The sequence below is a fragment of the Balearica regulorum genome, chromosome 6 (assembly GCF_011004875.1).
Source record: "Balearica regulorum gibbericeps isolate bBalReg1 chromosome 6, bBalReg1.pri, whole genome shotgun sequence".
Classification (NCBI taxonomy): domain Eukaryota; kingdom Metazoa; phylum Chordata; class Aves; order Gruiformes; family Gruidae; genus Balearica; species Balearica regulorum.
Window position 1 is genome coordinate 22,865,629 of NC_046189.1, and position 14,578 is coordinate 22,880,206.

At 38.2% G+C, this 14,578-nt stretch overlaps 2 protein-coding genes across 2 annotated transcripts in view; one reads left to right on the top strand and one right to left on the bottom strand.

Annotated features, from left to right (window-relative positions):
* LOC104641142 (sodium channel protein type 2 subunit alpha) overlaps positions 1–4,852 on the top strand; it is a 75,760-nt gene extending 70,908 nt beyond the window's left edge. The window contains exons 27-29 of the mRNA XM_075756794.1: positions 349–453; positions 1,555–1,825; positions 2,622–4,852. Coding sequence (XP_075612909.1) covers positions 349–453; positions 1,555–1,825; positions 2,622–3,814 — 1,569 coding nt within the window. The 3' untranslated portion in view covers positions 3,815–4,852. The remainder of the gene's footprint in view (positions 1–348; positions 454–1,554; positions 1,826–2,621) is intronic.
* The window catches only part of LOC104638733 (sodium channel protein type 2 subunit alpha), a 201,006-nt gene that overhangs the window by 159,460 nt on the left and 26,968 nt on the right, over positions 1–14,578 (bottom strand). The gene's annotated exons all lie outside the window — the stretch shown is intronic.

Sequence of the window (14,578 nt, forward strand, 5' to 3'; positions counted from 1 at the left end):
CTATCCAGAATTTAGGATATGTAAGGCACCAGACAGGCTCCAATGCACTAAACATATCCTAATCAGCAAGTTATTTAACAGCATCAGTATAGTAAGAACCATTTTAGCCATATCAGCAAAAGTGAGCATGAAGACACCGGAAAAACTCAACCATCAGCCTGATAAGGTACGAGTAAGGGGTGTTTTTGTGTGTTAGGAATGCATATGGCATCCACACTATAAATACCTGAAAAAAATCACTTTTGTTATATAAATCAAATATAAATGTAATATTACAGAGAGATATACTATAGTTAAATGGTGTATGTGTGGACATGATAGTAATTAGTTTTTATATTATGTCTTTACTTTGGAGGTCAAGATATATTTATGACAGAAGAACAGAAGAAATATTACAATGCAATGAAAAAACTGGGATCCAAAAAGCCACAGAAACCTATACCAAGGCCAGTGGTAAGATTGATTTGATTTGAATACCCCTAATATTAAATGCTCATTTGGGAATATATTGTAGCTAACAAGAGAAGGTTATACGTCTGGAAGGAAATTATTTTTTCTATTTATTTTCTTGTAAAGGTAGAATTTGTCCACTTTTTTTTAATTCAGCAGACTAGATTGTTCGTGTTTCTTTTAAAAACATACACTCTGACATATGAACTGTAGGATTTAATAAAGTGAATGTGATAAATTTCATAATTCCCTGCATAAGTCCTGGAAAAGTACAGTTGATTGGATCATTTATTCATCCTTGTTACCCACAGAAAAACTTAATTTTCTGTTTTTTCTCCTCCCAGAGAATTTGTAGGAAATGGGGATGCATTGGCCCTCACTGCTGAAGACAGAAGGGGGCAGTGGTCACCTAAGGTGAACGAGAAACACAGATGCAGATAATCTTACACAATAAAAGAATGCTCTAGGGAGTAAAGCATAAACTAGGATAAATTTGTGTCTAAGATAAGAAACTACTCTGTTGTTTACTGAACTCTACAGTGTTTGGGAAAAATAAAATACTTGCTGCATCTTATGCACTGAGTAGTTAAAAAAGTCTTTCTAAGGAGAGACGTATGACAATAAACATTTACCTAAGCACTAAAGGAAAACTAGGATATTGCAGTCGTGGTGCGTTTGAGACACGCAACTTCAGCGGTACAACAGTCTCACCAAGCACCATTAGTTTAAGGAAGAGAGGGACATCTCTGGGGGTTAGTATACTAAAACCAGCTAAGAATAAAGATAAGAAAATGAGTTTCCATTTGGCTGGTACTCTTGCTGGGTATCAAGTTATACCACCTTTTTACACCAAAAATATTATCAATATTATTATTATTATTGCATTGTTTCTCTTCTCATCCCTTCAGCCAACAGGGGTACACTTCTTGATCTGCTTTAAGAGGATGAGACACAAACCAGCGGGGGTTTAGTCTATATTAACAGATGTATTGTGAATAGGTCTTGCTCTGCACTCCTAAATCTTGCAGGGACTTGGTTTCCCATTTGGCATTTGCAAAGAAATATTTTCGGAGTATAAACTATATTCTACCTTTGGTTTTGCAGAACAAATTCCAAGGCATGGTCTTTGATTTTGTAACCAAACAAGTATTTGACATCAGCATCATGATACTCATCTGCCTTAACATGGTCACAATGATGGTAGAAACAGACGACCAGAGTAAAGAAATGGAAACAATTTTATCCCGAATTAACCTTGTGTTCATTATCCTTTTCACTGGAGAATGTGTCCTGAAATTAATTTCACTTCGCCATTACTACTTCACTGTAGGCTGGAATATTTTTGATTTTGTGGTTGTGATTCTCTCCATAGTAGGTAAGAGCAATTCTCTTTCAGGAAAGAACTAGTGGAACGAAAAGGGAATGTTTGTTTCAAGAATGTTATGATATTGAATATGAAATTTTCTGTTTCCTATATGGCTTGCATGTTGATTCAGATCTTCATACTTTATAGCATACAATATATGAAATGTTACATAGAAGATTTTTCTCTCTCCCATTAGATTCGCTGTCATCTTCCACATCAAAAGACATAAATGAACTATTTGGCACATTAGATTAACATGTACAAATATAAAGAGGAATGTTTAGTGGTATATGTGAACTAACCACAAATTTGCTTTCAGTACTAAAACTGAAAAGAACGTGAAGGGGGTGAGATTTTTAATTGCTTTTGCTAACTAAGGTATTGGTGAACATTTAGATTTCTGTCAATTAAAAGCTAATGACTCTCCAAGGTGCAAATGAGTGCTGTGACAAAATTTAAGCCTTAAAGAGTGATACACCTGAGAGAGGCTATACTGATACAATATAGTCCTTCATAAAAGACAGTGGTAATAGGCTCAGTTTCAAGAATTAATTATATCTAAGACAGAGGCTTCTCTTTCCAGGCTGCTTTAGGAATAACTGAAACCTTAGACAGACACTAGCTACCTTGGCACAAGCAGTCATCTTTCTTTTACTTACTGCCCTTCTCCTAGATAGCATTCCAACATAAGGAAGGTTCTTCAACTTAGTAACAGCTTTCAATACTGACTGTTCTGGAGACAGCAATTAATAAATCTTTCTATAGGTAATGAATAAATAAAATTATATTCATTTTTTTTCTCTAGGTATGTTCTTAGCTGAGATGATTGAGAAATATTTTGTATCCCCCACACTGTTTAGAGTCATCCGACTTGCCAGAATCGGTCGAATCCTGCGTCTCATTAAAGGCGCTAAGGGGATCCGCACTCTGCTTTTTGCTTTGATGATGTCTCTTCCTGCTTTGTTCAACATTGGGCTGCTGCTCTTCCTGGTCATGTTCATCTATGCGATATTTGGCATGTCCAACTTTGCCTACGTTAAGAGGGAAGTTGGGATTGATGACATGTTCAACTTTGAAACGTTTGGCAACAGCATGATCTGCCTATTTCAAATTACCACATCTGCTGGCTGGGATGGTTTGCTAGCCCCAATTCTTAACAGTGGGGAGCCAGACTGTGACCCCCATAAAGATCATCCAGGGAGCTCCGTGAAAGGCGACTGCGGCAACCCTTCCGTTGGGATTTTCTTCTTTGTCAGCTACATTATCATATCGTTTCTGGTAGTGGTGAACATGTACATAGCTGTGATTTTGGAGAACTTCAGTGTTGCTACTGAAGAAAGCGCTGAACCCTTGAGCGAGGATGACTTTGAGATGTTCTATGAGGTCTGGGAGAAGTTTGATCCCGATGCAACACAATTCATAGAATACAGTAAGCTGTCTGATTTTGCAGCTTCGTTAGATCCTCCTCTTCTTATAGCAAAACCGAACAAAGTCCAGCTTATTGCAATGGATCTGCCCATGGTAAGCGGTGACAGAATTCACTGCCTTGACATCTTGTTTGCTTTCACAAAGCGTGTTCTGGGGGAAAGTGGGGAGATGGATGCCCTCAGAATACAGATGGAAGATCGGTTTATGGCAGCCAATCCTTCAAAAGTCTCCTATGAACCAATTACCACCACATTAAAACGAAAACAGGAGGAGGTGTCTGCTGTCATTATTCAGCGTGCTTACAGGCGCTACCTTTTAAGGCAAAAAGTTAAAAAGGTGTCTAGTATATATAACAGAAATAAAAACAAAGAAGGAGATGGACCGGGTATAAAAGAGATAATTATTGATAAACTAAATGGAAACTCCACTCCAGAAAAAACGGATGAGAGTTCCTCTACAACTTCCCCACCTTCTTATGACAGTGTAACAAAGCCAGACAAAGAAAAATATGAAAAAGATAAAGCAGAAAAGAACTACAAAGGTAAAGATGTCAGGGAAAATAAAAAATAAAGATCTAAGAATTCTGCTTGTGGGACAACTTGTTTACAGTCTTTGAGAATGAAGCATCAACTGGACTCCTGCAGGAGGTTTATGCCAAACTGACAGTTTTTACACATATATGTGTGTGTGTGTGCGCGCGCGCGTGTGTGTGCATATATATACATTATATATATATACTTAAGGTCAGTGCCTATAACAAAACAGTGAACCTTCATCATCAAACTGTGACTCTGTGAATCAGGGTAACAAACTTGACAAGAGGTTACTGTTTTTACTACAGCTGACACTGCTAAGAATGAAGGAAAAAGTGGCTCCACAGAGAACACGGAGCATGAAATGAGTGCAAAGCGATACATTTTTGTTTCACATACTGCAAAACATATAGAACAGTAATTCTCTTCACTGTTTGTAATGCAACTGCTACATTTGTCATATTTTTAAAAAATCACTATTAGCATATTTATCATTTTTTAATTCACAAGTTGTTTACTATTATATGTGACTATTTTTGTAATAGGTTTTATGTTGGGGAAAGAGGTATGAGGACCAGGTGTTCTACTCTCAGATTCTCTATAATGTACAGAAAGAAGTGATTTACATAGGCATGCTGCACTTGTCAATCATGTGTAAACAAAAATATGACATTGCACAAAGCTAAAGATATTAGGAACTTCCACGTTTCAGGGTTGCTCTTAAATTTGAGGCATACTGACTACTTGTATGGCTGCATCCAGATTATGTGCATCCAGATAAATGTGCCTGGAAAGTCTCCTCTAATTTACAGGAATCTGCAATGACTTATTTTTATGCAAATCATTAAACATAAATAAGTTACTGTTTTTGTTAAAGCAATCACAACTTAAAAAATATTGTGTAGTCTCTGCACTGGAAAAATAGCTTCATCAAAATATACCTGTGAGTTCTTTTGCCTTTTTTTTTTTTTTAAACAAGCTCAAATTTTTTCCTAGACGGTTCTTTAACTACTGTCTTCTCTCATTATGGCCAACAGCCAGTGAATCAATAAAATACCCTTTTCCATGTAAATATTAACAGCAAGAGCTCAAAAGGACATGTTGTATTCTGTGTCATTATAGATAGTTTGGAGAGTATCACTGATCCATGTCAATGCTTTTGTTGCTGTATCTTGCTCCTTCCACTGTCCACAGTCTCCACTACAGGAAGCCATGTGTCAGTGGCGAAGTGAATCAAATTGTCCAACCAGACCTCATTCTTTCAAATCATTAAGCAATAGTTTGCAGCTATTTATTAGCTTCTTTAGTTTTGCATTTTAAATTTGAAGTGGCTACTATATGGTGTAGAATCAGGCTGTACAGGCCATATTGCAAACTGTTGAACCTGTTGAAAATGTGGTTACCATATATAAATAATGTAAAGAAATACCCTTTGGCAACAGTTCTGTATATAAGAAAAGTGTCTTGAAGTTTAGATCACTGTTTCTTATATTTCTTTCCTCATTTACTTGGCTTACTTTCTAACCACAGTAATTTCAAACTGGCATCATCACATTATGAGAAAAAAAGTGAGTATTTGTAGACTATCTTGTTTTAATATTCTATTTGCATATATTTCAATGTGAAGTAAATTGTGTAAATCTGGAACTCAGCTTGTTTCCAAATAGTTATATCTGGTAACAGGACATAGCAAGGAAAGTATTAGGGGAATGTGCAAATTTCTAGCGCTGTTTGAATCAGAAGTTCCAAGATAGTCTCATTGTTCATGAAATCCTTGCTATCTTGCAGTGTCTGTTTACATAGCCTATTCTTAATTCTTTTTGAATCACGCTGCACTAGACTTGTACAAATAGGATCCACAATATTTCCCAAGAACAAAATGGCACATTTGTATAATCAAGGACATCAGGACATTTTGTGTTTCATACACAAGCTAACATTAAATGTGGAATCTTTCTTTTACAAATGCTTTTGACTTGTAATGTGTTGGTGAAATGCATGCAGGAAATTGTTATTATCATAAACAATGTAAACAATATTACAAATGAGCCAAAAAATAAAGATTTCATTTTTTATTGTATTTATTTTTCTTTGTCTGCATCCTTCTGCTCATTAAAGCAAGATAAAAACTGGCTTTAGTACAAATAAAGAATGCTTTCTTTATCACTAGAGCTAAATACCTTATTCTTCACATTTTAACTTTTTTATGTAAAACAATTTAAAAAAAATAATCTAAGAACTTTGACCATACGCCATTGATTTCTACTTCTTTGTCACTAGCATACCATCTGGGGATTAACACAGGATGCCTACACATTCTGCCCCAACAGCCTTTCTGTGAATCCTCAAGAGCCCTTCCAAACCATAAAGGCATTGCTCAGTATCTAAGGTATTGTTTTAGTTTGCCACATTGCTGCTACCAAAACTGCCAGTGCTTTATGAACCTTAAATATGCAAACAAACTTTCCAACAAAGTTCCTCTGTTTGGTCCCGTATAACATTCAGCCAAAGGGCTCATTGCAAACAGATAAAAAGTTGTTTTTAATTGTACAGTCATCCTTTTTAATCCAGTAATTCTCAAAAGTAATAAATACTATTTCACTTGATCTCACAAGAAAGGGACCACATAACACAGCTAAGTTTAAGTAATGTTCAGGGTTATAATATCTGGACGTTACACAGTAACTTTTGACTTACAATGGCTGTCTTCATGCTGTTCAAGGGCAGAAAGATATAGTACACTGAAACACAATATTATCTTATTGACTGTAAAATGTTGTATTTCAAAATTAGCAGTGAGTAGAACATTCCTGGAATTTGCTCACTGGCATGTTTTCAGTGCTTTCTTCATCTGTGGATATTATGTCATATTAGTCATATGTTGGCCAAATATTAAATTGCTTGGATAGCCATAAAATAACTGATAGAATAGCTAACACTATACTCATATTACAGATCTTAATAGATGAGCATCAGCAATCACTGCAGCAGAGTCTGAGTTGGTATACAATGCAATAGGGAAGCCATATGTGCTTCACAGGAATGGCTTTACCTACACCAGAAAAAAATGCCTTACCAAGAACACAGAATTGTTTAGCCTGCTCATACCATTAGTTCTTAGAGCTGGTCCCTGGCCCTCTTAGAATATGGGGTTAAAGCTCAAGACATGACCTTCCACAGTTGTCTGGGCATCCTTACAAGTACCTGGCCTCCAGGCCCAAATTAGAGAATCCTCTAATCGCATTGTGTTAATGTCAATATGTAAATCCTTGAAGTAAAAGTTACGAACGTTATTTATTCCACCATTCCTCTGACTACCTTATCTGACCTCATAAATTATTCAATTTACTACCAAAGACTTTTGGAGCTTTTCTGCTTCTTTGGTCCCTGACTTCACATCTAACAATTGTGTTTTCTTCATACTTACTCATATTACCTGTTCAAAACAGCACCTAAAATCTACAGAACTTCTGCTCTGTGAACAGGTTGGCAAGCGTTCTGATGAGGAATGACAGTTCATCATTCATTTTTAGGAAGGTGGTGTCTCTTTCAGTACTCGGTAAAAGCATTACTGTACCAGCTTCATTACCAAGCACTGCATGTGAGAAAACATTGACAATACCTTCAGCCTAGACCAGCAGAAATGGCTGAAGGTCTTGGTTTAACCTGGACTGTAAATAGGGTCCCTGCTTTGAGGGTACCTATGTCCTCCTAATTACCCTTCGCTGCTTCTTTGAGCTTCCTCTTCCCTTCTACTTATTCCTTTTTGCCACAGAAACCAATAGAGCTTCTATAATTTAAATCTCACATTACACACTCTTCTCGTATGCTTCCAGAGCATTTGAACAGAAATGCCACTTGAAAACTCCCTATGTGCTACTAAGCAAGTCAGTAGTGATGGTTATCCTAGTTAAGCATGGTTTTATATTCCTACCACATTGTGCTTGTAGTCTCTCTCCACAGTTTCCAGTCAAAGGAGGACCCCTTACTGGCTACTAAAAATCTTTGTTGTATGACTATACTGATACATGTCTATGACAGGTGAATTTTCAATGTGTCCAACTGCAGACAAAATGCCTTCCACTACATATTAAATCTTTTATCTGTCATGTATTGCCAAAATGAGAGTATTAGTAATGCTGACAGTAGAGCTAGGTCACTCTCTTCGTATAAGTTCATTACTTGCTGGTTTTATTTAATGAGTTTTTAGGTTAAAAAAATTTCTACATGGATGCCCAGTAAGGAGACATAGTCTTGTTCAGTACATCACAAATTAATTCATAGGGCAGCACAGCTTAATGCTGTTCCCAAGCAAGTGTTCCCAGAAGTCCTAGTGCCTCACATGAGCTAATGCAGCTGTACTAACATGTGCACAGTCATAAAAGAGTAATGAACTTGCAGAATTAACTGAAGCTAATTCAGCACTGAAGTAATATTAACAAAGGAGGAAAGCTCAGTGTGTGGTGGCAAAAAAAACCCCCCATTTCCTTCAAGAAGGAGCAGACTGGCCACAATAACATTAAGTGGGACTGCCATTACGGCAAGTTAGGAACCCCAGTAGTCAAATGTATTTACTGTGAAATTCATTAATCCATTCAAGGAAATTGTGAGTACTCAGCACTTCTTAAGTCCATTATGAATTGCATACTGTACTTTATTGAAAGAAAAAAGTCAATAATTTAGACGGTAAAGTTATGATAGGAATTAATAAAATCAAGAAAGCACTCACTCATAGGGTTCACTTCCAGTATACGACTTCAATATTACATCATTATTGCTACATGAATTGTTACAATTGTGTGAATATTTTTACATTGAAGAGTTTAACTCTCTTGAAGTGCTATTTGTTGTGATTTTTACGTTCATCTCTAGTGCTTCATCTAGATAGATAAATCTGAAAAGGAAAAATATCACTGAACTAACAACAAAACCTTATACTTAAAATAAGTTTTCATTATTTTCTATTTGTTGCCTGTTTGAAGAATGTTTTGTTATCCAGAGGTAAAACTCAGAAAAGAGAAATAACACCACGTGACTGAGGCTGAAAACCACAGAAATAATTCATTATAAGTAGACAAAGCAAATAGTAACCACAGTTCATTAGTCATGTGTTCAAATTACTAAGCTAGTTACAATGGATGTTTTCTAAAAGATCATGATTAGTTCATGTGCAATTTAATAAAAAGACAAGATAAGGTAAAGGCGGATGGTAGATGGCTGTGATCTGTTTCCACTAAACACCACAGAGCATGGATGTGCTTTGTCTTTGTAACACAACGCATACTCTCCACCACTTTACAAATTAAATACCTCACCCTCACAGAAGAAAACATGCTGCAACATGAGCCTCAGCTAAGAAAATAAATTGTACTGCAGTAGCCTAAGTAAACTGAAGCCAATTACCAGCTCTCAGGAGAGAAGAAAAATCACATGCATCTCTGCAGCAAGTGCTACATTTGATGCATATAAGAAAAGACATATCATGAACAATTTATAGCAGTAAAGCAGGCATCCCTTCCTAAGCATTCTACACTTCAAGTACATTTCCTGTATAATAAAAGCCATGTAACGTTTTTTCTCATATCCTACATTAAGAGGTAAGGGGGAAAATGCTATCAGCCCTAAAAGGTATTCTTTCTTCTTATAGGAAACACATATTAAGAAAATACACAAAGCATTTTCCAGACCTTTCATGGCATTCCTGTTTTTCATAACACTAAGTCTCTCACAAGAATTTCAGTATCAGAGGGTTATTTACTCTTTATTCTAAAACCCTTATAGCCTGTACATGGATCACACTCTGCCCCACCAGCCTCCTAATGCAGAAATGTAGGGTTTGCTTTGAGAAGGCATAGCCCCAGGTATGCGCTAACAGCAAAGTACAAGCAAAGTACAGTCTTAATGAGTGAAATCGGCCATCCTAAATTAAAGTGGGTCATGCCGTTTTTTCTCTCAGTCTAGTGCAGCGATATCAAATCCAGCAAACCAAAAGAAGCAGTTTAACAACATGCCATATAATAGCTGCTATATTCAAGGATAACATGCACAGGTTTTTTTTTAATTATGTCATATAAACACTGTGAGTGGTTGTATCATGAATTTCCTTCCCAGAAAACTGGAATTGATTGACTGAGTTCAACAGCCACAAAAATTCACACTTCTTCGCATTTTTTTCTCTTGTTGCTATTACAGGGGGATGACAGTGATGGGTCTAATTTTACGACTCTGCAGGAAGCTCAGTTCTGGTATACACTTCAGAGATCCCAGCTCTGATCTAAGGAGGGAAATTGATTGACCCAGAAAAAAATAACAGCTTTTTGTCTCTGCTGAATACCAAAGGCCTTATCCTACCTCTTCATGCAAATAAATAGCAAAAGATCTGAGAAGCATATGAAAGTATGCAATGGGAAAGCTGTATAAATTCTCTCTCTCAACTAAGAAACCTTAAATGAAATACATAAACACAAAAAGATACAGAAGAAAAAAAGGATGGTAGCTTTAATTGGCACAGTCAGATCCTAACATGTAGGACACATATCATAGGTATCATTTATTCTTTGGATGGGATTTTGCTACTGCAACTCCAGGCACCAGGGAACAGCACATTCTTTTCAAACTCTGAAAGCGACAAGGGACAAAACTGGCAGAGCATATGCTACTTCCATGAATGTGCACTGTGTAGAAAGGATGTTGCTAACATCTCCCATCTGCACCAGGCACATCCTTAATTCATGTGTTGCAGAGTTTGGGCAGAAATGAGGACAAGCAATGATTTTTATTTTACTCTTATCTTTATTTCATAACACAGCATTTTAACCCAGAATCTACATTTTTAAATGTTTAATTTACATGTCTATTTTCAATTACATATTTTAGATATAAAAACCTGTAACTGCTCCATTTAACACACTTTTTTTCTTCTTTTCTTCCAAAGAATGAAAAGAAATTATTTGGTTCATCCAAGTTGTGCAATAGGAAATGCAGAAAGGCAGCAGTGGTATTTAAATTACCTGCGTTCTCTGCCCATGCCCTCCAGGTTTCTGATACACAGCAGAAGAATTTCAAGAGTTCCAAATGGGGACATGAAGCAACATGCCACTTGCTGGCCATATACATGGAATAGTATACTGAGTGCAAAGAACCTTAGGGTGTACTTGGTCTCCAGTGGGCAGCCTTATAGGGGAATTCTCAGTTCCCAGAGCCAGCACGATTATAGCCTTTTTGCATAAGGTGATCCAAGTTCATCAGAACTCTGATGTTGACACCCTGTATTTATTCATGATTGACATGCAAGAACAAGTCCTAAAACTTAGTAGGTAACTAAAATACAAAGCCCCCCATTTGTTTTATTAGTCTCAGAATACTTGTCCAGAACAACCAATGTTTTTTAGCTAGGTGATTTATATTATTTAATTGTCAATGGAGCAAGCAGGGCAATTTGATGGCCGAGCTGGGAAATTTTCAAAGCGATTTTGCAAGCCTGTTTCTTGTTCTAACCATTCTACTTCTATTTTACATATTGTATGTATATACAAGAATGGTCCTTGTTGTACTTCAGATGAAAATATGTAACTGACAATTTTGAAAAACAATGCAGTTTACTAGCATGGCTGCTCCCAATTCATCAGTCTGCAGAATTTGTCTAGCTGAAGCTAGAGTTTGTAAATATTTTACAGTAAAATGATATTTTGATATTTTCTAGGTCATTGCTTCTTTCTGTTCCCAAATAATTAGGAGCAAACAGCAGAATGAAGGAACTGAAGATGGAGTACAAAGGAGACCGCTCATTCTCCACAGCTCACCACTGCTCCCACACTCCTCCACAGCACTGAAAACTTACAGAGTCTCTTCCCTTGGGAAACTAAGATCCAGGTGGTAACTCTCATTCATTCACCACAGGGACTTACACACTTCAAGGAAGTACAGTTGGAATCTTTTCTTCCATTTAGCCAATTCTCTCTAATTCCCCATTAAAAAGGCAGGGTTTCTTCCCATCTTTACTCTCCTCATGCACTATACTCTCCTCCTTTCTGTCAGCCCACATTAAAGTTGAATCAGGGAGACCTTCCCATTGTCTGTGTACAGCATTTCTGGCTGAACTTTAGGTTGAAAATTCCAACACTGACTAATATTAGTAACATCACAGATTACAAACTTTTCCACAACTCATCTTCACCAGGTATTACATGTAGACCTACAAAGTGACAGCTGCATGGTCCTTAAAGTAAAATTTCAGTCATGTAAACAAGAAAAAAAATCCCTTTTGAACCACAAGGCCAGCTTTCATTTAGCTTGTTCTGTCCCTTTAAGTCTGACAGTCCTTCACCATTTTTCAGTTTATGTTATTTAACTTTCTTACACCCCTCAAGTTTCTCTCTCCTTAGTCAAACATGTTACTTCCTCCAATAGCAGAGACATTTACCTGTGCTGCTGCAAAGGAGGAGTGGAACTGAAACGACAAGTATGCTGCAGCAACACTAACTCCAGCTGCAATCTTGGCAGATCTCAGAAGTTTAAACAAGGCCATGCCAGGTCAGGCCACAGAAAAGCATGTAGAGGGAAATACTGGCAATTCACTAGGTGGCACTTTTTGAGACACTCAAATCCAAAGGCAAAGGTAATGCAATCCCATTTTTCAGCTACGACGTCAACAAGGTCAAACCACATTCAATCACTGAAAATGCTATTAGACCTCTTCCACAAGCAAAAGCTGGTGGCCTGCGTGTGCTAGGTACAGTCCAGGTTCTTAATTCTACTTACCGAAATTACTGGGACATACTGAGGGAAGACAGAGCTGAAGGACTATTGCCATTTACTCTCATTAACATTTCCTACCATGGCATGTCTACTTTCTGTAACTAGACATGGTCACAGCCACAGAGCTCTCCCTTCCCATTCAGACCAAAGCCCTAAACCACTGCCATACTAACCTGCTTCCACCTCAGCACAGGTGTACCTTTCCTTCTGAAGTGCCCATCTCTGGGAAAACCTACAGTCAATACAATGCAGAAGCTCAGGCAGTCTGACTGTAATCGTCCTTTTACCTTTCTAATCCATGTCAAGACTTTGGTAAATGTGAGCAGCCCCTGTTGCACTGTCTGCAGTGATATATTCCTTCCGATTCCTGCATTTCAGGGAGCACATACGCACGCGACAGGGTAGACATGTAATCAAGTGCAACCCATACAAAAGAACCCACAGCTAGGAGGAGTGTATCTTGATGCCCTTCCCCCCTTCAGGAATTACTATCATCTTACAAGAGCCCTCCCTAAGGGCTGCATGTAGTCATGGTGACAGGACATCACCACCTGTCTGCCCCTGCAATGGAGGCAATGAGCCAGAATACAAAGCTTTGTTTTGCTGCTGCTGAATGCATACAGCACATTTCCAAATAACCCGATCCTAACAGAAACCAAAGAAAATGAAGATGGTTTTCAAAGTATAAAATCTGAAACAAGTTCCAGATTAATAAAGGCTTATGAAAATGAATCAATAAAACAGTGGCTTGAAAATTTACACGAATGTACATGTTTCACATTCTTCAAAATGCAATTTTGAGCATAAAAATCATAAAAGGGATGCCTTATGTCCAAGAATCTAAAATGCAGGCATTACAGAAACAGGTTTTACAATGGGCTGCAATTGTTACTACACATTGCTTTTATTCCAGGAGAAATGCACACCAATTATTACATACTGTTTGCCTGTAGTTAACAGTGTCCAGCTTGCAACATTTTGCCAGTTTGAGACCCTAAACATCAGCTGACCAGAAATCATAGAGAAACTAGCTAAACTACTATCATGGTACCACTCAGTAAAGTAGTAAACAATATAAATAATGAAATAAGCAGGTGAAATGCATGCTGGCACAGACAGGAAACAGACTAAACAGAACGGGAGCAGAGGAACTTCTCCTTATCCCATATATTTAGTCTATCCCTCAGATTATGCATACATTGTGGAAATAGGTAGCACCTCACAGTTCTCAGATGTTGATGCATGCCCCTACCTTAGCTTGTCTTTACACTGGGCAAGACACAGTGAGTATCTCCTTTCTCTTTTCCCAGCACACTGGGTTGCCCCAGGAAAGAAATGCAGGCTGGTAGGGATTTTCAGCATTCAACATATTGCCTGAAATGGGTGACTGGAGAGTCAGGAGTAAAAGGCAAACTGCAGAATTCTCCATCTTGTGCTTTAGATTTACCAGAGATCATACGTAGATTTTCCAGAGGTTGTGCTGCTGAACTGGGTTGGAGAGACCAACACCCACCTGGCTACAACCTCCTTTCAGGTAGTTGTAGGGAGCAATGAGGTCTCCCCTCAGCCTCCTTATCTCCAGGCTAAACAACCCCAGTTCCCTCAGCCCCTCCTCATCAGACTTGTGCTCTAGACCTTTCACCAGCTTCGTTACTCTCCTTTGGACATGCTCCAGCATCTCAACGTCTTTCTTGTAGTGAGGGGCCCAAAACTGAACACAGTATTCGAGGTGCAGCCTCACCAGTGCCGAGTACAGGGCGACAATCACTTCCCTAGTCCTGCTGGCCACACCATTGCTGACACAAGCCAGGATGTTGTTGGCCTTCTTGGCCACCTGGGCACACTGCTGGCTCATATTCAGCCAGCTGTCAACCAACACCCCCAGGTCCTTTTCCACTGGGCAGCTTTCCAGTCACTCATCCCCAAGCCTGTGGTGTTGCAGGGGGTTGTTGTGACCCAAGTGCAGGACCTGGCATTTGGCCTTGTTGAATCTCATACAACTGGCCTCAGCCCATAGACCCAGCCTGTCCAGATCCCTCTGTAG